Here is a 24,338-nt window from a genome sequence, read left to right on the forward strand (position 1 = left end):
TGAAAAGCCAACTGACATTTCCTCCTGAGGTGCTGACCTGTTGCACCCTCTACAACCACTGGGATTATTATTATTTGACCCTGCTGGTCATTTATGAACATTTGAACATCTTGGCCATGTTCTGTTATAATCTCTACCCGGCACAGCCAGAAGAGGACTGGCCACCCCTCATAGCCTGGTTCCTCTCTAGGTTTCTTCCTAGGTTTTGGCCTTTCTTTTGAGTTTTCCTAGCCACTGTGCTTCTACACCTGCATTGCTTGCTGTTTGGGGTTTTAGGCTGGGTTTCTGTACAGCACTTTGAGATATCAGCTGATGTATTAAGGGCTATATAAATACATTTGTTTTGATCTAAATAAACACAGCTGTAGTTCCCTTGGTGGTTAGCCTTCTGCAGCATGGAATAGGAAGGCAGCAGAGTGATTCACAGCTGGCTGGATCTGGGTTCTGTTGGAGCCGGTGAACGTGGGGAGGAAGGAGCCTCCTGGGTACCGTGGCTGAGTGGAGCAGGTGATGGTGAAGTTGTGGCCCCTGGTGGCCCCTGGAGACTCCTCCCATTGAGGAAGGGTCTCAGGCTGAACCAGGAGATCTGTAACAATAAAACAGAACAAGAAAAACCTCTTCAACTAGTTTCCTGTAGATATGACAATAACATCAGCATGTAACAGTGCTAGCCACCCTCCCTCACAGGGCAACATGAGTAGTGGGCCTACAGTCACTGAGACAACATATGTTGATATCAGGCTTAATAAGCAGGACATCTGGAACAAGAGGAGAGAAAAAGAAAACGTAGCTCCTCAACTACTTTCCTCATTTAGATATGACAATAACATGACATGTGACAGTGGTAGTGAGTAGAGGCAGTCACTGAGATAACACTCAAATACAAAAGCATTCTGGGATATTTAAGTTGTATTTGATTCCTACTTGACTGAGTGATCTATTTTGCAAAGCAGACTGACAAGCTAAACAGTCACCGTGAGAGGTGCAGAGGAAGTTGTATGAATGAAGGGAATTAGATGAATACATTGATAATATCTTTGTTATTACCTGAGCAGATCACTGTGAATACAGGAAGGAGTTAATGTGTTCTTCAACATTCCCTCAGTGAAGGCTCAGACCCAGAACAGTAAACTCCAAACCCTCTAGTGGTGTTTCCAAGTAGTTCTGAAACAGTAGAGCCACAGCCCAGCTGTATACACACTACTACAGCTACATCCCTCTGGTCCCAGTCTTCATCTCCCACAGTCCTCCACTCTCCCTGGTCATACCACTGCACAGCCCAGCTGTCTACACACTACTACAGCTACATCTCTCTGGTCCCAGTCTTCATCTCCCACAGTCCTCCACTCTCCCTGGTCGTTCCACTGCACAGCCCAGCTGTCTACACACTACTACAGCTACATCTCTCTGGTCCCAGTCTTCAGCTCCCACAGTCCTCCACTCTCCCTGGTCGTATCGCTCCACTCCACCAGCACAGCGACTGCCTCCTCCCACCAGCCTTACATCATCAGGCTCTGAGAAAAGAAAAGAGAGAGACAGTAATCTTACTATTTTCTCACTAAAACACACCTATATTGTCTCTCATGTTCTTCACTCCAGGTGAGAAACAATGTTGATTGAGTGACAAACTGTTTCTTACCTGAGCAGGTGAGTCCAACAGCATTACCAGGTAGACAGGTGTTGTTTTCTCTGTCTGAGGTGTCACAGTCCAGGAGAAGGGACTCTTTGCCTTTACACTGGAACTCTTTATCCCAGGTCTGACCCTCACCTTCTCCATAGAGCCCCCCCTGTAGAGCTGCAGGAGCCCCACAGCCAAGCTCCCCACAGACTACCTCTGCATCCTGCCGGTCAAAGTCAGCTTCACACACTGAGGCCCAGGACTGATTGGACTTCACCTCCACTCTCCCAGAGCAGAGACCAGCTCCATCCACAAGCCGCACAGACTCTGGAGAAAAATAGTTGGTTGAACATTCAATCAGTTTTGTTGTTTACACTGTCAAGGACTAAACACAAATATGTTGGACTAAATATTGTAGTTTGCTATGTTTGATACTGTAAGAGGTAGAAATGAGTTCTTAGTCACTCAGGATAGGGTTGGGAATAATGCAGGCAGGAGACAGGAATAAGTTCACTTCACTTTATAGAAAATAAACAGCTGGACATCCATCAGGCAGCTTCACTTCAGTACCATCTGAACTACAATGATCTGCCCATGAACATCTCCCATAAACCAATATGACAAACACAAATGTAACGTTTAAATACATCTTACAACTCTCCCTCTTTTTAAATGAAATATGTAAAAAAAATATATAGTATAAATATTGTATAATGTACAAATAAATCTCTCAATATTTGTCACGACTTCCACTGAAGTCGGCTCCTCTCCTTGTTCGGTCGGCGTTCGGCGGTCGACGTCACCGGCTTTCTAGCCACCGCCGATCCACCTTTTCATTGTTCCATTTGTTTTGTCTTGTTCCCTGCACACCTGGTTTACATTCCCTAATCACACTGCATGTATTTATTCCTCTGTTCCCCCCCATGTCTTTGTGTGAAATTGTTTTGTTACGTGTTTAGTGTGATGCACCAGACTGGTTTTTCCCCCGGGTATCATATTTTGCCCCGTTGTATGTATTTGTCATACAGTTTGTATATTTGTGAGTGTTTTCGCATGTCACGCCCTGACCTGAGAGAGCCTTTTTATGTCTCTATTTAGGTTTGGTCAGGGTGTGATTTGGGTGGGCATTCTATGTTCTATTTTCTATGTTTTGTATTTCTTTATTTTGGCCTGGTATGGCTCTCAATCAGGGACAGCTGTACATAGGTAGCCCTTTTCCCCCACCTGTCCTTGTGGGTAGTTAACTTTGTTTGTGGCACTTTGCCCTGTAAGCGTCACGGTTCGTTTTGTATTGTTTATTGGTTTTGCTGGCGACATTCAATAAAAAGGAAAATGTACGCTCACCACGCTGCACCTTGGTCTACTTCATCCGACGTTCGTGACATCGCACTTCTATTTACTTTTACCTGTGGCTGGAGGATTTTGGACGCAGTTGCGTCTGTCTTTTGTGCTTCTGCCAAATAAAGTGTGCCTGATCACAACTCACTGCTCTCCTGCACCTGACTTCGTACCAGTAGCGCACAACCTTGACAATATTACCAGTGTCTTACCTGAACAGGTCACATGATGATACTATTCACCATCACAGACACTTTGTCCTCTTCTGATGATGTCACACTCTGTAATAGAAGACTCATCTCCATAACGACCACCTAGTCTGACTCCTCTTCTTCCCTTTTCAAACAGAGGCCCTCTAGACTCAGCTACAACATTCCCACAGTCCAGCTCTCTACACACAACCTTAGTCTCTCTCATCATGCCCGACCACTCAGTACATAGACCTGACCACTCTCCTCTGGAGAAGACTTCCGCTGTGCCAGACCTGTCCCATTCACCAGTCTGACTGAGTGTTCAGCTGTAAACAGCAGAGAGGAAACCACAGTGGTGAGGACAGATGATGACAGTGATTCTGTTATTATAACAGCAGTAATGCTTTGTGGGTGACAAGTGTTAGTAGTTCCATGGAATAGGACTTCTTCTTGTTGTTGTTTTGAATGGACTGTATGGTGTGTATGGATCCAGGAAATTATCCATGTGGTATAAAGTTGACTAATATAGAACTGCTATAATCACTGTAGATGTATACTCTACCAACCTGGTGGGCTGAAGCTTTGAGCCTGGAGATTTGAGGAGACAGACAGAGACAGAGTAGGGAGAGAGAGAGAGAGAGAGAGAGAGAGAGAGAGAGAGAGAGAGAGAGAGAGAGAGAGAGAGAGAGAGAGAGAGAGGAGAATCTAACATTTTCAAGCAGACAACCAAAGAAAATGAATAACAATGACAAATGGTTTGATTAAGAAGGCAAAAAACAAAACAAACATTTTGAGAAACCTGTCCAACCAAAAACACAGAGACCCAGAAAATCTGAGCCTTCACTATGGTGAATCACTAAAACAATACAGAAATACACTACGGAAAAAGAAGGAACAGCACGTCAGAAATCAGCTCAATGTAATTGAAGAATCCATAGAATATAGGGTAGGCCGTCATTGTAAATAAGATTAACTGACTTGCCTAGTTAAATAAAAGTTACATTTAAAAAAAAAAAAAACGATTCTAACCACTTCTGGGAAAATTGGAACTCACTAACAAACAGCAACACAAAGAGTTATCTATCCAAAACGGAGATTTATGGATAAACCACTTATCCAATTTTTGTTGGCTCTATAACAAAGAACAAACAGCAAAAACATGATCAAATACACATTTTAGAATCCGCTACTAAAGACTACCAGAACGCACTGGATTCTCTAATTAAAATGAACGGACTACAGGACAAAATACAAACCCTCCAACCCAAAAAGGTGTTGATGGTACCCTAATTAAATTATAAAATATACAGACAAGAAAGTCCTACTGGCTATTCTTAAACTCTTTAACATCATCCTTAGCTCTGGCATCTTCCCCAATATTTGGAACCAAGGACTGATCACCCAAATCCACAAAAGTGTCAACAAATTTGACCCCAATAACTACCGTGGGATATGCATCAACAGCAACCTTGGGGAAAATCCTCTGCATCATTAACAGCAGACTCGTACATTTCCTCAGCAAAAACAATGTACTGAGCAAATGTCAAATTGGCTTTTTACCAAATTACCGTACGACAGACCAAGTATTCACCCTGCGCACCCTAACTGACAAACAAACAAACCAAAACAAAGGCAAAGGCAGTCTTCTCATGCTTTGATGATTTCAAAACACCTTCCACTTACAAAACTTCCAAAAGCATAAAGACATTTCAAATCTCTTATTATGTCTATATACAGTGTTGTAATGATGTGCAAATAATTCAAGTACAAAAGATGAAAAAATAAACATAAATATGGGTTGTATTTACAATGGTGTTTGTTCTTCACATAAACTGCATTAACAACACAGCACACTGTGTACCAGAGTCCTTGCTAGCTACCAGTGTCTCCTCAGCCTCCATCCTGTATGTACCAGAGTCCTAACTAGCTAGCAGTGTCTCCTCAGCCTCCATCCTGTATGTACCAGAGCCCTAGCTAGCTACCAGTGTCTCCTCGCCTCCATCCTTTTCGAGTTAGCTAGCTAGCAGTGTCTCCTCAGCATCCATCCTGTGTGTACCAGAGTCCTAGCTAGCTAGCAGTCTCCTCAGCCTCTCCTGACCTAGCTAGCTAGCAGTGTCTCCTCAGCCTCCATCCTGTATGTACCAGAGCCCTAGCTAGCTATCAGTGTCTCCTCAGCCTCCATCCTGTATGTACCAGAGTCCTAGCTAGCTAGCTAGCAGCGTCTCCTCAGCCTCCATCCTGCATGTACCAGAGTCCTGGCTAGCTAGCAGTGTCTCCTCAGCCTCCACCCTGTTTGTACCAGAGTCCTAGCTAACTAGCTAGCAGTGTCTCCTCAGCCTCCCTCCTGTATGTACCAGAGTCCTAGCTAGCTAGCAGTGTCTCCTCAGCCTCCATCCTGTATGTACCAGAGTTCTAGCTAGCTAGCAAGCAGTGTCTCCTCAGCCTCCCCCTGTATGTACCAGAGTTCTAGCTAGCTAGCAGGTCTCCTCAGCCTCCATCCTGTATTTTGCTAGCAGTGTCTCCTCAGCCTCCATCCTGTATGTATCAGAGTCCTTGCTAGCTAGCAGTGTCTCCTCAGCCTCCATCCTGTATGTATCAGAGTCCTTGCTAGCTAGCAGTGTCTCCTCAGCCTCCATCCTGTATGTATCAGAGTCCTTGCTAGCTAGCAGTGTCTCCTCAGCCTCCATCCTGTATGTATCAGAGTCCTTGCTAGCTAGCAGTGTCTCCTCAGCCTCCCTCCTAGCTTAAAAATGGACCAATAGAAGTCTGAAGATTGTTTCCTGCAAATGTAGGAATGCCCACGTACAGGAACACCCCCAAAAATACCGGGCTGCAATCACCTCCTTCTCATCTGTCTTCCTCCCCCCTTCCACTCCCCTCAGGCAGAGAGACATGTGCTTCACGGTCTCTTTAAATCCGCTCAGACTGCCTGGGTATCTACGCGCATGCTCTGTAGAAAGAGGAAGCGATGTTTGGCTGATGTGGACAATTCAACGGGGTGAGATTATCTCCCGCTAAGTAAACTAGCGACTGTCGAGCAACCCCGTGTTAAAACGAAATCATTCAAAAACAATGGAGCGATGAAAATATGTAACGCTTGAACCAAACAATTTTTCAATTTGTAAAGAACTGAAGAAAAAAAAGCGATCCACAATGATGTCAGAATGCGAAGCAAACGAGACCGAGCCGGTGGTGGCGGCTGACATACCCCCGGTAGCCTCCGCTGCTGCTACCACGGATCTCAACTTTCGGTCAGAGGATCCGCTGTCGACGTTGTTCGATAGGAACACAGTCGGGTCTGGGTCTAACCCGGGGGTCGCGGTTCGGATGTCGGGTTCGTGTGAAAGCGTTCTTACCGAATTGGAGACGGACGGTTCTGGGGAAGAGGCTCTGTTGTTGCCGTGTTTATCCGGAGGCACGTCGTCACCTCGGGGCGAGAGGCAGAAGAGGACGAGGCGGAACCGACAGAGTTCATCGTCGGATAAAGATAACCTTACCTCGCCAGGTAAAGAGTCGGTGGTGATACGGAGGAGAATACAATAATCCGTTCATGTTAGTAGCTTGCTAGCCATGGCGTTTCTCTCTCTCTCTCTCTATTTTGTTCTTTTAACTATTTTAAAGTGCAAAAGGGAAAATAAATATGGGTTGTAATTACACTGGTGTTTGTTCTTCACTGGTTGCCCTTTTCTTGTGGCAACAGGTCACATCTTGCTGCTGTGATGTCACACTGTGGTATTTCACCCAGTAAATATGGGAGTTTATAAAAATTGGGTTTGTTTTCAAATTCTTTCTGGATCTGTGTAATCTGAGGGAAATATGTGTCTCTAATATGGTCATACATTTGGCAGGAGGTTAGGAAGTGCAGCTCAGCTTCGACCTCATTTTGTGGGCAGTGTTGCACATAGCCTGTCTTCTCTTGAGAGCCAGGTCTGCCTACGGCGGCCTTTCTCAATAGCAAGGCTATGCTCACTGAGTCTGTACATAGTCAAAGGTTTCCTTAAGTTTGGGTCAGTCACAGTGGTCAGGGATTCTGCCACAGTGTTCTCTCTGTTTAGAGCCGAATAGCATTCTAGTTTGCTCTGTTTTTTTGTTTGTTAATTCTTTCCAATTACTTGACACATTATCTTTTTGTTTTCTTATCATTTCGTTGGGCCTATTTGTGTTGCTGTCCTGAGTCTCTACCCAGTTCTCCCCCAGATCTCCCCCCAGATCTCTCTCCCTCTCTCTGCCCCCCAGCTCTCTCTCCCTCTCTCTGCCCCCCAGCTCTCTCTCCCTCTCTCTGCCCCCCCAGCTCTCTCTCCCTCTCTCTGCCCCCCAGCTCTCTCTCCCTCTCTCTGCCCCCCAGCTCTCTCTCCCTCTCTCTGCCCCCCCAGCTCTCTCTCCCTCTCTCTGCCCCCCCAGCTCTCCCTCTCTCTGCCCCCCCAGCTCTCCCTCTCTCTGCCCCCCAGCTCTCCCTCTCTCTGCCCCCCAGCTCTCCCTCTCTCTGCCCCCCAGCTCTCCCTCTCTCTGCCCCCCAGCTCTCCCTCTCTCTGCCCCCCAGCTCTCCCTCTCTCTGCCCCCCAGCTCTCCCTCTCTCTGCCCCCCAGCTCTCCCTCTCTCTGCCCCCCAGCTCTCCGTCTCTCTCTCCCCCAGCTCTCCCTCTCTCTCCCCCCCCAGCTCTCCCTCTCTCTCTCCCCCCAGCTCTCCCTCTCTCTGCCCCCCCAGCTCTCCCTCTCTCTGCCCCCCCAGCTCTCCCTCTCTCTGCCCCCCAGCTCTCCCTCTCTCTGCCCCCCAGCTCTCCCTCTCTCTGCCCCCCCAGCTCTCCCTCTCTCTCTGCCCCCAGCTCTCCCTCTCTCTCTCCCCCAGCTCTCCCTCTCTCTCTCCCCCAGCTCTCTCTCTCCCCCAGCTCTCTCTCTCCCCCCAGCTCTCTCTCTCCCCCCAGCTCTCTCTCTCCCCCCAGCTCTCCTCTCTCTCCCCCAGCTCTCCCTCTCTCCCCCCCAGCTCTCCCTCTCTCTGCCCCCCAGCTCTCCCTCTCTCTGCCCCCCCCAGCTCTCCCTCTCTCTCCCCCCCAGCTCTCCCTCTCTCTCTGCCCCCAGCTCTCCCTCTCTCTGCCCCCCAGCTCTCCCTCTCTCTCCCCCCCAGCTCTCCCTCTCTCTCTCCCCCCAGCTCTCCCTCTCTCTCTCCCCCCCAGCTCTCCCTCTCTCTCTCCCCCAGCTCTCCCTCTCTCTCTCCCCCCCAGCTCTCCCTCTCTCTCCCCCCCAGCTCTCCCTCTCTCTCCCCCCAGCTCTCCCTCTCTCTGCCCCCCAGCTCTCCCTCTCTCTGCCCCCCAGCTCTCCCTCTCTCTGCCCCCCCAGCTCTCCCTCTCTCTCCCCCCCCAGCTCTCCCTCTCTCTGCCCCCCCAGCTCTCCCTCTCTCTCCCCCCCAGCTCTCCCTCTCTCTCTCCCCCAGCTCTCCCTCTCTCTGCCCCCAGCTCTCCCTCTCTCTGCCCCCCCAGCTCTCCCTCTCTCTGCCCCCAGCTCTCCCTCTCTCTGCCCCCCAGCTCTCCCTCTCTCTGCCCCCCAGCTCTCCCTCTCTCTGCCCCCAGCTCTCCCTCTCTCTGCCCCCAGCTCTCTCTCTCCCCCAGCTCTCTCTCTCCCCCAGCTCTCTCTCTCCCCCCCAGCTCTCTCTCTCCCCCCAGCTCTCTCTCTCCCCCCAGCTCTCCTCTCTCCCCCAGCTCTCCCTCTCTCTGCCCCCAGCTCTCCCTCTCTCTGCCCCCCAGCTCTCCCTCTCTCTCTCCCCCCAGCTCTCCCTCTCTCTCTCCCCCAGCTCTCCTCTCTCTCTCCCCCAGCTCTCCCTCTCTCTCTCCCCCCAGCTCTCCCTCTCTCTCTCCCCCCCAGCTCTCCCTCTCTCTCTCCCCCCAGCTCTCCCTCTCTCTCTCCCCCAGCTCTCCCTCTCTCTCTCCCCCCCAGCTCTCCCTCTCTCTCCCCCCCAGCTCTCCCTCTCTCTCTCCCCCCAGCTCTCCCTCTCTCTCTCCCCCCAGCTCTCCCTCTCTCTCCCCCCCAGCTCTCCCTCTCTCTCCCCCCAGCTCTCCCTCTCTCTCCCCCAGCTCTCTCTGTCCCCCAGCTCTCCCTCTCTCTCTCTCTCCCCCAGCTCTCTCTGTCCCCCAGCTCTCCCTCTCTCTGGCCCCCATCTCTCTCTGGCCCCCAGCTCTCCCTCTCTCTGTCTCCCCTCTCTCTCTGGCCCCCATCTCTCTCTGGCCCCCATCTCTCTCTCTCTGTCTGATGGTGTTATATGGAGCTGTGTTGTTGATGTCATCAGTTGTTCTCCTTTGCTTTCTAAATGGGGGAGAGGAAGTGTCATCCGCTTAGACCGTGTGTGTGTGTGGGGGGGACGGACTCTGTCTGTGTGTGTGTTGGGCTCTCTCTGTTTGTGTGTGAGGGCTGTGTGGGCCTGTTTGTGTGTGTGTGTGTGTGTTTGGGCTCTCTGTGTGTGTGTTGGGCTCTCTGTGTGTGTGTTGGGCTCTCTGTGTGTGTGTGTGGGGGGGACTCTGTCTGTGTGTGTGTGTGTGTGTTGGGCTCTCTCTGTGTGTGTGTGTGTGTGTTGGGCTCTCTGTGTGTGTGGGGGGGGACTCTGTCTGTGTGTGTGTTGGGCTCTCTCTGTTTGTGTGTGAGGGCTGTGTGGGCCTGTGTGTGTGTGTGTGTGTGTGTGTGTGTGTGTGTGTGTGTGTGTGTGGGCTCTCTGTGTGTGTGTGTGTGTGTTGGGCTCTCTGTGTGTGTGTGTGGGGGGCTCTGTGTGTGTGTGTGTGGGCTCTGTGTGTGTGTGTGTGTGTGTGTGTGTGTGTGTGTGTGTGTGTGTGTGTGTGTGTGTTGGGCTCTCTGTGTGTGTGTGTTTGTGGGGGGCTCTGTGTGTGTGTGTGTGTGTGTGGGCTCTCTCTCTGTGTGTGTGTGTGTGGGCTCTCTCTCTGTGTGTGTGTGTGTGTTTAACCTCCATGTTATATGGTGTCATGTTTCTCTTGACTTTGCACCTAGCTCACAGTGCGACTGCCTCCCAAACAACACCCTATTCCCTACATAGTGCACTACTTTTGACCAGAGCCCTATGTAGGGAATAGGGTGCTGTTTGGGAGGCAGCCTACACCCTCCACCAGAGTCAACCACAACCAAAGCAAACAAATGTTGACGCTGCAGAGTTGAACTGATACCAGCTGTAGATGCTGCTTTAGCTGGTTACATACACACGTACTGATCTCTCTTTCAATTCCACTTGCAATTTAAGGGCCTTTTTTTGGCATGAGAAACATATGTTTACATCGCCAAAGCAAGTGAAATAGATAATAAACAAAAGTTTAATAAAAAATGTACAGTAAACATTACACTCACAGACATTCCAAAAGAATAAAGACATTACAAATGTCATATTATGTATATATACAGTGTTGTAACGATGTACAAATGGTTAAAGTAGAAAAGGGAAAATAAATAAACATAAATATGGGTTGTATTTACAATGGTGTTTGTTCTTCACTGGTTGACCTTTTCTTGTAGCAACAGGTCACACATCTTGCTGCTGTGCTGGCACACTGTGGTATTTCACCCTGTAGATATGGAGAGTTCATCAAAGTCGGGTTTGTTTTCAAATTCTTTGTGGATCTGTGTAATCTGAGGGAAATATGTGTCACTAGTATGGTCATACATTTGGCAAGAGGTTAGGAAGTGCAGTTCAGTTTCCACATCATTTTGTGGTCAGTGTTGCACATAGCCTGTCTTCTCTTGAGAGCCAGGTCTGCCTACTGCGGCCTTTCTCAATAGCAAGGCTATGATCACTGAGTCTCTGTTTCTCTCTCCATGTCTCTGTCTCTCTCGCTCTCGCTGTGTCTCTCTCAATTCATTTTAAGGGTTTTATTGGCATGGGAAACATATGTTTACATTGCCAAAGCAAGTGACCTAGATATTAAACAAAAGTGAAATAAACAATAAAACATTTAGAGAAAACATTACTCTCTCTCTCTCTCTCTCTCTCTGTCTATCTCTGTGGAGAGGGCATGTTAAAATATACATTTGTAATGGGAAACATATGTTTATTTTTTATTTAATGTAATGACGATGGCCTATTTTTAAAGAAAAACAAGTCTAAATTCTCTCTCTCTCCCCTCCATTCAGGTAACAGTAGCGGAGACTTTAACCATTTCCCCGGCGACCCAGAGTTTGGTGACATCATTCAGAGGGCGGAGCAGGCCATCGAGGGCGGAGTCTTCCCAGAGAGAATCTCTCAGGGTTCTAGCGGGAGTTACTTCGTTAAAGACTCCAAAGGGGTGAGGAAAGGGGGGGGTGGGTGAAGTGGAAGATATGGAGGAGGAGGGGGTATTTTGTCAAAGACCACGGAGGGAGAGAGGGAGGGAGGGTGAGAATCATCCCTCATCACTACTAGCTAGGCTTTGTTCAAAACAGTCAATAACCTTTTTAAATAACAAACTATTTCCTGTTCTTTATGTCCAGGAAGTCCTGGTGGTTTTTCTGAGCCACTGTGGTTTAACTTGTGCGTTATGTATGTGAAGAAGTTATTGTTTCATGGGTTAATCTGGTCTAGTAGGCTTCACAGCTAACAGCTGAATTCCAGTATAGGCCTACAGATGGACAGAAACATTAAAGTAGATTAACATGTTGATGGGGAGGAAGCCAGCTTCAGGGACTTCCTTCACAACGGAGTGTACCCACTCCTAGCAGAGACTGGTGCGTCTGGTAACCTGCTGGAGTTACACTACATGATGGGGATGATGGTCGATGCCAGCTGGTCCTGATGTGGTCCTTAGTCTCTCTGTAGTCTGTGATGCCAGGTGATGGAGTTGTCCTGATGTGGTCCTCAGTCTCTCTGTAGTCTGTGATGCCAGGTGATGGAGTTGTCCTGATGTGGTCCTCAGTCTCTCTGTAGTCTGTGATGCCAGGTGATGGAGTTGTCCTGATGTGGTCCTTAGTCTCTCTGTAGTCTGTGATGCCAGGTGATGGAGTTGTCCTGATGTGGTCCTCAGTCTCTCTGTAGTCTGTGATGCCAGGTGATGGAGTTGTCCTGATGTGGTCCTTAGTCTCTCTGTAGTCTGTGATGCCAGGTGATGGAGTTGTCCTGATGTGGTCCTGTCTCTCTGTAGTCTGTGATGCCAGGTGATGGAGTTGTCCTGATGTGGTCCTCAGTCTCTCTGTAGTCTGTGATGCCAGGTGATGGAGTTGTCCTGATGTGGTCCTCAGTCTCTCTGTAGTCTGTGATGCCAGCTGTGTCCTGATGTGGTCCTTAGTCTCTCTGTAGTCTGTGATGCCAGGTGATGGAGTTGTCCTGATGTGGTCCTCAGTCTCTCTGTAGTCTGTGATGCCAGGTGATGGAGTTGTCCTGCTGGCCCTGATGTGGTCCTTAGTCTCTCTGTAGTCTGTGATGCCAGGTGATGGAGTTGTCCTGATGTGGTCCTTAGTCTCTCTGTAGTCTGTGATGCCAGGTGATGGAGTTGTCTTGCTGGCCCATCACTACATCAGATCAGTAGTCCTCCTCACTACATCAGATCAGTAGTCTTTCATTGGGGTCTAGGCTGGGTTACTGTAAAGCTCTTTCATTAGGGTCTAGGCTGGGTTACTGTAAAGCTCTTCCATTAGGGTCTAGGCCGGGTTACTGTAAAGCTCTTCCATTAGGGTCTAGGCCGGGTTACTGTAAAGCTCTTCCATTAGGTTCTAGGCTGGGTTACTGTAAAGCTCTTTCATTAGGGTCTAGGCTGGGTTACTGTAAAGCTCTTTCATTAGGGTCTAGGCTGGGTTACTGTAAAGCTCTTTCATTAGGGTCTAGGCTGGGTTACTGTAAAGCTCTTTCATTAGGGTCTAGGCTGGGTTACTGTAAAGCTCTTTCATTAGGGTCTAGGCTGGGTTACTGTAAAGCTCTTTCATTAGGGTCTAGGCTGGGTTACTGTAAAGCTCTTTCATTAGGGTCTAGGCTGGGTTACTGTAAAGCTCTTTCATTAGGGTCTAGGCTGGGTTACTGTAAAGCTCTTTCATTAGGGTCTAGGCTGGGTTACTGTAAAGCTCTTTCATTAGGGTCTAGGCTGGGTTACTGTAAAGCTCTTTCATTGGGGTCTAGGCTGGGTTACTGTAGAGCTTTCATTAGGGTCTAGGCTGGGTTACTGTAAAGCTCTTTCATTAGGGTCTAGGCTGGGTTACTGTAAAGCTCTTTCATTAGGGTCTAGGCCGGGTTACTGTAAAGCTCTTTCATTAGGGTCTAGGCTGGGTTACTGTAAAGCTCTTTCATTAGGGTCTAGGCTGGGTTACTGTAAAGCTCTTTCATTAGGGTCTAGGCTGGGTTACTGTAAAGCTCTTTCATTAGGGTCTAGGCTGGGTTACTGTAAAGCTCTTTCATTAGGGTCTAGGCTGGGTTACTGTAAAGCTCTTTCATTAGGGTCTAGGCTGGGTTACTGTAAAGCTCTTTCATTAGGGTCTAGGCTGGGTTACTGTAAAGCTCTTTCATTAGGGTCTAGGCTGGGTTACTGTAAAGCTCTTTCATTAGGGTCTAGGCTGGGTTACTGTAAAGCTCTTTCATTAGGGTCTAGGCTGGGTTACCGTAAAGCTCTTTCATTGGGGTCTAGGCCGGGTTACTGTAAAGCTCTTTCATTAGGGTCTAGGCTGGGTTACTGTAAAGCTCTTTCATTAGGGTCTAGGCTGGGTTACTGTAAAGCTCTTTCATTAGGGTCTAGGCTGGGTTACCGTAAAGCTCTTTCATTAGGATCTAGGCTGGGTTACCGTAAAGCTCTTTCATTGGGGTCTAGGCCGGGTTACTGTAAAGCTCTTTCATTAGGGTCTAGGCCGGGTTACTGTAAAGCTCTTTCATTAGGGTCTAGGCTGGGTTACTGTAAAGCTCTTTCATTAGGGTCTAGGCTGGGTTACTGTAAAGCTCTTTCATTAGGGTCTAGGCCGGGTTACTGTAAAGCTCTTCCATTAGGATCTAGGCTGGGTTACTGTAAAGCTCTTTCATTAGGGTCTAGGCCGGGTTACTGTAAAGCTCTTCCATTAGGATCTAGGCTGGGTTACTGTAAAGCTTTCATTAGGGTCTAGGCTGGGTTACTGTAAAGCTCTTTCATTAGGGTCTAGGCTGGGTTACTGTAAAGCTCTTTCATTAGGATCTAGGCTGGGTTACTGTAAAGCTCTTTCATTAGGGTCTAGGCCGGGTTACTGTAAAGCTCTTTCATTAGGGTCTAGGCCGGGTTACTGTAAAGCTCTTCCATTAGGGTCTAGGCTGGGTTACTGTAAAGCTCTTTCATTAGGGTCTAGGCCGGGTTACTGTAAAGCTCTTTCATTAGGGTCTAGGCTGGGTTACTGTAAAGCTCTTTCATTAGGGTCTAGGCTGGGTTACTGTAAAGCTCTTTCATTAGGGTCTAGGCTGGGTTACTGTAAAGCTCTTTCATTAGGGTCTAGGCTGGGTTACTGTAAAGCTCTTTCATTAGGGTCTAGGCCGGGTTACTGTAAAGCTCTTTCATTAGGGTCTAGGCCGGGTTACTGTAAAGCTCTTTCATTAGGGTCTAGGCTGGGTTACTGTAAAGCTCTTTCATTAGGGTCTAGGCTGGGTTACTGTAAAGCTCTTTCATTAGGGTCTAGGCTGGGTTACTGTAAAGCTCTTTCATTAGGGTCTAGGCTGGGTTACTGTAAAGCTCTTTCATTAGGGTCTAGGCTGGGTTACTGTAAAGCTCTTTCATTAGGGTCTAGGCTGGGTTACTGTAAAGCTCTTCCATTAGGGTCTAGGCCGGGTTACTGTAAAGCTCTTTTATTAGGGTCTAGGCTGGGTTACTGTAAAGCTCTTTCATTAGGGTCTAGGCTGGGTTACTGTAAAGCTCTTTCATTAGGGTCTAGGCTGGGTTACTGTAAAGCTCTTTCATTAGGGTCTAGGCTGGGTTACTGTAAAGCTCTTTCATTAGGGTCTAGGCTGGGTTACTGTAAAGCTCTTTCATTAGGGTCTAGGCTGGGTTACTGTAAAGCTCTTTCATTAGGGTCTAGGCTGGGTTACTGTAAAGCTCTTCCATTAGGGTCTAGGCTGGGTTACTGTAAAGCTCTTTCATTAGGGTCTAGGCTGGGTTACTGTAAAGCTCTTTCATTAGGGTCTAGGCTGGGTTACTGTAAAGCTCTTTCATTAGGGTCTAGGCCGGGTTACTGTAAAGCTCTTTCATTAGGGTCTAGGCCGGGTTACTGTAAAGCTCTTTCATTAGGGTCTAGGCTGGGTTACTGTAAAGCTCTTTCATTAGGGTCTAGGCTGGGTTACTGTAAAGCTCTTTCATTAGGGTCTAGGCTGGGTTACTGTAAAGCTCTTTCATTAGGGTCTAGGCTGGGTTACTGTAAAGCTCTTTCATTAGGGTCTAGGCTGGGTTACTGTAAAGCTCTTTCATTAGGGTCTAGGCCGGGTTACTGTAAAGCTCTTTTATTAGGGTCTAGGCTGGGTTACTGTAAAGCTCTTTCATTAGGGTCTAGGCTGGGTTACTGTAAAGCTCTTTCATTAGGGTCTAGGCTGGGTTACTGTAAAGCTCTTTCATTAGGGTCTAGGCTGGGTTACTGTAAAGCTCTTTCATTAGGGTCTAGGCTGGGTTACTGTAAAGCTCTTTCATTAGGGTCTAGGCTGGGTTACTGTAAAGCTCTTTCATTAGGGTCTAGGCTGGGTTACTGTAAAGCTCTTTCATTAGGGTCTAGGCTGGGTTACTGTAAAGCTCTTTCATTAGGGTCTAGGCCGGGTTACTGTAAAGCTCTTTCATTAGGGTCTAGGCTGGGTTACTGTAAAGCTCTTTCATTAGGGTCTAGGCCGGGTTACTGTAAAGCTCTTTCATTAGGATCTAGGCCGGGTTACTGTAAAGCTCTTTCATTAGGGTCTAGGCTGGGTTACTGTAAAGCTCTTTCATTAGGGTCTAGGCTGGGTTACTGTAAAGCTCTTTGTGATAACTGCTGATGTGATAAGGACGTTATTAAATACTGTTGATTCCCTTTTTTTCCATCCAGAAAATCCTTGGCGTTTTCAAACCAAAGTCTGAAGAGCCTTATGGTCACCTCAACCCTAAATGGACCAAATACTTTCACAAGGTAACACTGTTCTCTGGCCTGTTTCTATCTGTCTTTTACTGTTGTCTCTCCTCTCTCCTCGTCTGTCCCTAGGTCCTATTTCCCTCTCTCTCCTCTTCCTCTCTCCTCTTCCTCTCTCCTCTTCCTCTCTCCTCTTCCTCTCTCCTCTTCCTCTCGCCTCATCTGTCCCTAGGTCCTATTTTCCCCCTCTCTCCTCTTCCTCTCTCCTCTTCCTCTCTCCACTTCCTCTCTCCTCTTCCTCTCCTCCCTTTCTCTCTCTCTTTTTACATTCATTATAACAGTTCATTTAACTCTCTCCCCACCCTCGACCCTTCCTCCCTCTCTCCTCCTCTCCCTCTCCCCCTCTCTCTCTCTCTGTGTAGCTGTGCTGTCCGTGTTGTTTTGGCCGTGGCTGCCTGATCCCCAACCAGGGCTATCTCTCGGAGGTTGCTGCCTCCCACGTCGATACCAGGCTAGGACTGGGAGTGGTCCCCAAAACCAAGGTGAGGTGGAGGGTCTCAGGCTGTGTATCTGGTCAGTGATAATAACAGGCTGTGTATCTGGTCAGTGGTAATAACAGGCTGTGTATCTAGTCAGTGATAATAACAGGCTGTGTGTCTGGTCGGTGATAATAACAGGCTGTGTATCTGGTCAGTGATAATAACAGGCTGTGTATCTAGTCAGTGATAATAACAGGCTGTGTATCTAGTCAGTGATAATAACAGGCTGTGTGTCTGGTCAGTGATAATAACAGGCTGTGTATCTAGTCAGTGATAATAACAGGCTGTGTATCTAGTCAGTGATAATAACAGGCTGTGTATCTAGTCAGTGATAATAACAGGCTGTGTATCTAGTCAGTGATAATAACAGGCTGTGTGTCTAGTCAGTGATAATAACAGGCTGTGTATCTAGTCAGTGATAATAACAGGCTGTGTATCTGGTCAGTGATAATAACAGGCTGTGTATCTGGTCAGTGATAATAACAGGCTGTGTATCTGGTCAGTGGTAATAACAGGCTGTGTATCTGGTCAGTGATAATAACAGGCTGTGTATCTGGTCAGTGATAATAACAGGCTGTGTATCTGGTCAGTGATAATAACAGGCTGTGTATCTGGTCAGTGATAATAACAGGCTGTGTATCTGGTCAGTGATAATAACAGGCTGTGTATCTGGTCAGTGATAATAACAGGCTGTGTATCTGGTCAGTGGTAATAACAGGCTGTGTATCTAGTCAGTGATAATAACAGGCTGTGTATCTGGTCAGTGATAATAACAGGCTGTGTATCTAGTCAGTGATAATAACAGGCTGTGTATCTGGTCAGTGATAATAACAGGCTGTGTATCTAGTCAGTGATAATAACAGGCTGTGTATCTAGTCAGTGATAATAACAGGCTGTGTATCTGGTCAGTGATAATAACAGGCTGTGTATCTGGTCAGTGATAATAACAGGCTGTGTATCTAGTCAGTGATAATAACAGGCTGTGTATCTGGTCAGTGATAATAACAGGCTGTGTATCTGGTCAGTGATAATAACAGGCTGTGTATCTAGTCAGTGATAATAACAGGCTGTGTATCTGGTCAGTGATAATAACAGGCTGTGTATCTGGTCAGTGATAATAACAGGCTGTGTATCTGGTCAGTGATAATAACAGGCTGTGTATCTGGTCAGTGATAATAACAGGCTGTGTATCTGGGCAGTGATAATAACAGGCTGTGTATCTGGGCAGTGATAATAACAGGCTGTGTATCTGGTCAGTGATAATAACAGGCTGTGTATCTGGTCAGTGATAATAACAGGCTGTGTATCTGGTCAGTGATAATAACAGGCTGTGTATCTGGTCAGTGATAATAACAGGCTGTGTATCTGGTCAGTGATAATAACAGGCTGTGTATCTAGTCAGTGATAATAACAGGCTGTGTATCTAGTCAGTGATAATAACAGGCTGTGTATCTGGTCAGTGATAATAACAGGCTGTGTATCTGGTCAGTGATAATAACAGGCTGTGTATCTAGTCAGTGATAATAACAGGCTGTGTATCTGGTCAGTGATAATAACAGGCTGTGTATCTAGTCAGTGGTAATAACAGGCTGTGTATCTGGTCAGTGATAATAACAGGCTGTGTATCTAGTCAGTGATAATAACAGGCTGTGATACAGGCTGTGTATCTAGTCAGTGATAATAACAGGCTGTGTATCTAGTCAGTGATAATAACAGGCTGTGTATCTGGTCAGTGATAATAACAGGCTGTGTATCTGGGCAGTGATAATAACAGGCTGTGTATCTGGGCAGTGATAATAACAGGCTGTGTATCTAGTCAGTGATAATAACAGGCAGTGATAATAACAGGCTGTGTATCTGGTCAGTGATAATAACAGGCTGTGTATCTGGTCAGTGATAATAACAGGCTGTGTATCTAGTCAGTGGTAATAACAGGCTGTGTATCTGGTCAGTGATAATAACAGGCTGTGTATCTAGTCAGTGATAATAACAGGCTGTGTATCTAGTCAGTGATAATAACAGGCTGTGTATCTGGTCAGTGATAATAACAGGCTGTGTATCTAGTCAGTGATAATAACAGGCTGTGTATCTAGTCAGTGATAATAACAGGCTGTGTATCTGGTCAGTGGTAATAACAGGCTGTGTATCTAGTCAGTGATAATAACAGGCTGTGTATCTAGTCAGTGATAATAACAGGCTGTGTGTCTAGTCAGTGATAATAACAGGCTGTGTATCTAGTCAGTGATAATAACAGGCTGTGTATCTGGTCAGTGGTAATAACAGGCTGTGTATCTGGTCAGTGATAATAACAGGCTGTGTATCTGGTCAGTGATAATAACAGGCTGTGTATCTGGTCAGTGATAATAACAGGCTGTGTATCTAGTCAGTGATAATAACAGGCTGTGTATCTAGTCAGTGATAATAACAGGCTGTGTATCTAGTCAGTGATAATAACAGGCTGTGTATCTAGTCAGTGATAATAACAGGCTGTGTATCTGGTCAGTGATAATAACAGGCTGTGTATCTGGTCAGTGATAATAACAGGCTGTGTATCTGGTCAGTGATAATAACAGGCTGTGTATCTAGTCAGTGATAATAACAGGCTGTGTATCTAGTCAGTGATAATAACAGGCTGTGTATCTAGTCAGTGATAATAACAGTCTGTTTGTCTTTCAGGCTGTGTATCTGGTCAGTGAGACATTTCACTACAACACCATCGACAGGGCCAAGTCCAGAGGGAAGAAATACGCCCTCGAGATGGTTCCCAAAGTAGGACGACACTTCCACAGAGTGGGCCTGCCCCCCAAGGTACCCTGACCCCTGACCCCACCAGTCTTATTCCTGACCCTATGTCTTAACCCTCCAAGTTACCCTGACCCCTGACCCCAGCAGTCTTATTCCTGACCCTATGTCTTAACCCTCCAAGGTACCCTGACCCCTGACCCCACCAGTCTTATTCCTGACCCTATGTCTTAACCCTCCAAGTTACCCTGACCCCTGACCCCACCAGTCTTATTCCTGACCCTATGTCTTAACCCTCCAAGGTACCCTGACCCCTGACCCCACCAGTCTTATTCCTGACCCTATGTCTTAACCCTCCAAGGTACCCTGACCCCTGACCCCACCAGTCTTCTTCCTGACCCTATGTCTTAATCCCCCAAGGTACCCTGACCCCTGACCCCACCAGTCTTATTCCTGACCCTATGTCTTAACCCTCCAAGGTACCCTGACCCCACCAGTCTTATTCCTGACCCTATGTCTTAACCCTCCAAGGTACCCTGACCCCTGACCCCACCAGTCTTATTCCTGACCCTATGTCTTAACCCCCCAAGGTACCCTGACCCCTGACCCCACCAGTCTTATTCCTGACCCTATGTCTTAGCCCCCCAAGGTACCCTGACCCCAGCAGTCTTATTCCTGACCCTATGTCTTAACCCCCCAAGGTACCCTGACCCCTGACCCCACCAGTCTTATTCCTGACCCTATGTCTTAACCCTCCAAGGTATCCTAACCTGTGTGTGTGTGTGTGTGTGTGTCAGCTTGGTTCGTTCCAGCTGTTCGTGGAAGGGTACCACGAGGCTGACTATTGGTTGAGACGTTTTGAGGCGGAGCCTCTCCCAGAGAACATCAGGAAACAGCTTCAGTCTCAGTTTGAGAGGCTGGTCATTCTGGACTACGTCATCAGAAACACAGGTGGGGGTGTGTGTGTGTGTGTGTGTGTGTGTGTGTGTGTGTGTGTGTGTGTGTGTGTGTGTGTGTGTGTGTGTGTGTGTGTGTGTGTGTGTGTGTGTGTGCGAGCGCTCACAGGAAGGAGTATCTGTAGTGTTTAGACTTTTCTTGGTGACTTCCTTTCACAGTACACACCACACACAGTGCACGGTACACATACACACACAGTGCACGGTACACATACACACACAGTGGACGGTACACACACAGTGGACGGTACACACACACACACACAGTGGACGGTACACACACACACACAGTGGACGGTACACATACACACACAGTGGACGGTACACACACAGTGGACGGTACACACACACACACAGTGCACGGTACACACACACACAGTGGACGGTAGACACAGCTTGCCCACAGTGCACACATTGGTGGGGCCTATAAAATCTGCGATACAGAGAACGGATTTCAACAATATTCAATAATGTTATTGAACTTAGTAGGAAATCAACTACACTGAAAAATATAAACGCAACATGTAAAATGTTGGTCTGATATTTCATGAGCTGAACTAAAACATCCCATAAATGTTCTATATGCACAAAAAGCTTATTTCTCTCCAATTTTGTGCACAAATTTGTTGACATCCTTGTTAGTGAACATTTCTCCTTTTGTCAAGATAATCTATCCACCTGACAGGTGTGGCATATCAAGAAGCTGATTAAACAGCATGATCATTACACAGGTGCACCTTGTGCTGCGGAACAATCAAATGCCCCACTTTAAAATGTGCAGTTTTGTCACACAATGCCACAGATGTCTTAGGTTTTTAAGGGAGCGTGCAGTTGGCATGCCGACTGCATGGAATGTCCAACAGAGCTGTTGCCAGATAATTGAATGTTCATTTCTCTACCATAAGCCGACCTACAACGTCGTTTTAGAGGATTTGGCAGTACGTCCAAACGGCCTCACAACCGCAGATCACGTGTAACCATGGCAGCCCACTACCTCCGCATCCGGCTTCTTCACCTGCGGCATCGTCTGAGACCAACCAACCAATTTCTGTACAAACTGTCAGAAACCGTCTCAGGGAAGCTCATCTGCGTGCTCGTCGTCCTCACCAGGGTCATGACCTGACTGCAGTTCGGCGTCGTAACCGACTTCATTGGATCGTGACGAGATCCAACTGGATGTATTGAACTCGGTAGGGAGTCGACTAGATGAATTGAACTCGGTAGGGAGTCAACTAGATGTATTGAACTCGGTAGGGAGTCGACTAGATGAATTGAACTCGGTAGGGAGTCAACTAGATGTATTGAACTCGGTAGGGAGTCAACTAGATGTATTGAACTCGGTAGGGAATCAACTAGATGTATTGAACTCGGTAGGGAATCAACTAGATGTATTGAACTCGGTAGGGAGTCGACTAGATGTATTGAACTCGGTAGGGAGTCGACTAGATGTATTGAACTCGGTAGGGAATCAACTAGATGTATTGAACTCGGTAGGGAATCAACTAGATGTATTGAACTCGGTAGGGAATCAACTAGATGTATTGAACTCGGTAGGGAATCAACTAGATGTATTGAACTCGGTAGGGAATCGACTAGATGTATTGAACTCGGTAGGGAGTCGACTAGATGTATTGAACTCGGTAGGGAGTCGACTAGATGTATTGAACTCGGTAGGGAGTCGACTAGATGTATTGAACTCGGTAGGGAGTCGACTAGATGAATTGAACTCGGTAGGGAGTCGACTAGATGTATTGAACTCGGTAGGGAGTCAACTAGATGAATTGAACTCGGAAGGGAGTCGACTAGATGAATTGAACTCGGTAGGGAGTCGACTAGATGAATTGAACTCGGAAGGGAGTCGACTCGATGAATTGAACTCGGTAGGGAATCAACTAGATGTATTGAACTCGGTAGGGAGTCGACTAGATGAATTGAACTCGGTAGGGAGTCGACTAGATGAATTGAACTCGGTAGGGAGTCGACTAGATGTATTGAACTCGGTAGGGAGTCAACTAGATGTATTGAACTCGGTAGGGAGTCGACTAGATGTATTGAACTCGGTAGGGAGTCGACTAGATGAATTGAACTCGGTAGGGAGTCGACTAGATGAATTGAACTCGGTAGGGAATCAACTAGATGTATTGAACTCGGTAGGGAGTCGACTAGATGAATTGAACTCGGAAGGGAGTCGACTAGATGAATTGAACTCGGTAGGGAATCAACTAGATGTATTGATATTATTGAAGAAGATAATGATGAGACATGAACAGAATGCGTCAGTGGTTAGTATTTCCCAGAACACCTCTGTCTGTCACCACTATGTTTATCCGTTTTAGCGATGATGCTAATAGTGATAACAGTCTTGTGGTAGACAGAAAGACTTCTCTCCCCCCCAAAAAAACCTTCTCAATTAAATGTTAACTACAAAGTAGACCATGTTTAACCTGGCTGAATGATTATCATGATTATTTGCATCAATCCAGTGGCGATTTCTTTAGCAAACTCTGCAATTTACATGTGTGCTACAGAAACACCGCTAACCAAACAGGTCTCCTGTTGTAGTTTTAAGTATTAAAGTGTGATTTTTTTTTGAGAGTGAAAACTTGGAGAGAAACAAAATGGAGAAACCAGAATGGAATCAGGCCAAAAAGAAAACAGATTTTCTAGGGACACAGTTTATTCACGCCCTGGAACATCTCCCTATAGCTTTGCATTGTGTTCTCCTCCTATGCAGAATCTAACCCGTTCACCCTTCCTCTCTCTTCTCCCTCCCTCTTTCTCTCCATCAGACCGAGGGAATGACAACTGGTTGATCAAGTATGAGAAGTCAGGGGAAGGAGAGGGAGAGAAGGTGAGCTGTGTGTGTGTGTGTGAACTGCAGTCCATAGATCATGTGTGTTTTGAAAGAAGTGACATGTGGACTCTGTACCATGCGTGACTCATACTTATCACACACACTCTACAGTATGATGGAGGACTAGTTACCATTCAACACTCTACAGTATGATAGAAGACTGTCTCAGAGGACTAGTTACCATTCAACACTCTACAGTATGATAGAAGACTGTCTCAGAGGACTAGTTACCATTCAACACTCTACAGTATGATATAAGACTGGCTCAGAGGACTAGTTACCATTCAGTATGATGTAAGACTGGCTCAGAGGACTAGTTACCATTCAGTATGATGGAGGACTAGTTACCTAACAATTTCATAACAACTACCTTGTACACACAAGTGTAAAGGAATGAATATGAATATGTACATATAAATATATGGATGAGCGATGGCCGAACGGCATAGGCAAGATGCAGTAGATGGTATAGAGTACAGTATATACATATGAGATTAGTAATGTAGGGTATGTAAACATTATATAAAGTGGCCTTGTTTAAAGTGACTAGAGTGATACATTTATTACATCCAATTTTTAGTTATTAAAGTGGCTTGAGATTGAGTCAGTATGTTGGCAGCTGCCACTGTGTTAGTGATGGTTGTTTAACAGTCTGATGTCCTTGAGATAGAAGCTGTTTTTCAGTCTCTCGGTCCCAGCTTTGATACATATTACTAGTTACCCCCCATATTACTAGTTACCCCCCATATTACTAGTTACCCCCCATATTACTAGTTACCCCCCATATTACTAGTTACCCCCATATTTATAGTACCCCGAACATATTACTAGTTACCCCCATATTACTAGTTACCCCCGTATTTAATACAACAGAATGTATTACTAGTTACCCCCATATTACTAGTTACCCCCGGTATTACTAGTTACCCCCATATTACTAGTTACCCCCATATTACTAGTTACCCCCGATGTATTACTAGTTACCCCCATATTACTAGTTACCCCCATATTACTAGTTACCCCCATATTTAATACAACTGAATGTATTACTAGTTACCCCCCATATTACTAGTTACCCCCCATATTTAATACAACAGAATGTATATAAATAATCTCTTAG

General features: G+C 46.8%; 1 protein-coding gene and 1 long non-coding RNA gene across 2 annotated transcripts in view; one reads left to right on the forward strand and one right to left on the reverse strand.

The window, feature by feature from the left end:
- Nucleotides 1–255: 255 nt before the first annotated feature.
- On the reverse strand, nt 256–3,782 carry LOC106595947 (uncharacterized). Its single transcript, XR_006770875.1, has 4 exons — nt 3,169–3,782; nt 1,640–1,945; nt 1,048–1,514; nt 256–586 (listed from the first exon to the last, which is right to left on the reverse strand). It is a non-coding gene; the product is annotated as an uncharacterized lncRNA (long non-coding RNA).
- Nucleotides 3,783–6,171: 2,389 nt separating this feature from the next.
- LOC106596727 (phosphatidylinositol 4-kinase type 2-beta) overlaps nt 6,172–24,338 on the forward strand; it is a 25,857-nt gene continuing 7,690 nt past the window's right edge. The window contains exons 1-7 of the mRNA XM_045723066.1: nt 6,172–6,652; nt 11,265–11,416; nt 16,107–16,187; nt 16,550–16,669; nt 19,343–19,474; nt 20,206–20,359; nt 23,154–23,215. Of these exons, the coding sequence (XP_045579022.1) occupies nt 6,301–6,652; nt 11,265–11,416; nt 16,107–16,187; nt 16,550–16,669; nt 19,343–19,474; nt 20,206–20,359; nt 23,154–23,215 (1,053 nt within the window). The 5' untranslated portion in view covers nt 6,172–6,300. The remainder of the gene's footprint in view (nt 6,653–11,264; nt 11,417–16,106; nt 16,188–16,549; nt 16,670–19,342; nt 19,475–20,205; nt 20,360–23,153; nt 23,216–24,338) is intronic.

The sequence above is a fragment of the Salmo salar genome, chromosome ssa08 (assembly GCF_905237065.1).
Source record: "Salmo salar chromosome ssa08, Ssal_v3.1, whole genome shotgun sequence".
NCBI classification, from domain to species: Eukaryota; Metazoa; Chordata; class Actinopteri; order Salmoniformes; family Salmonidae; genus Salmo; species Salmo salar.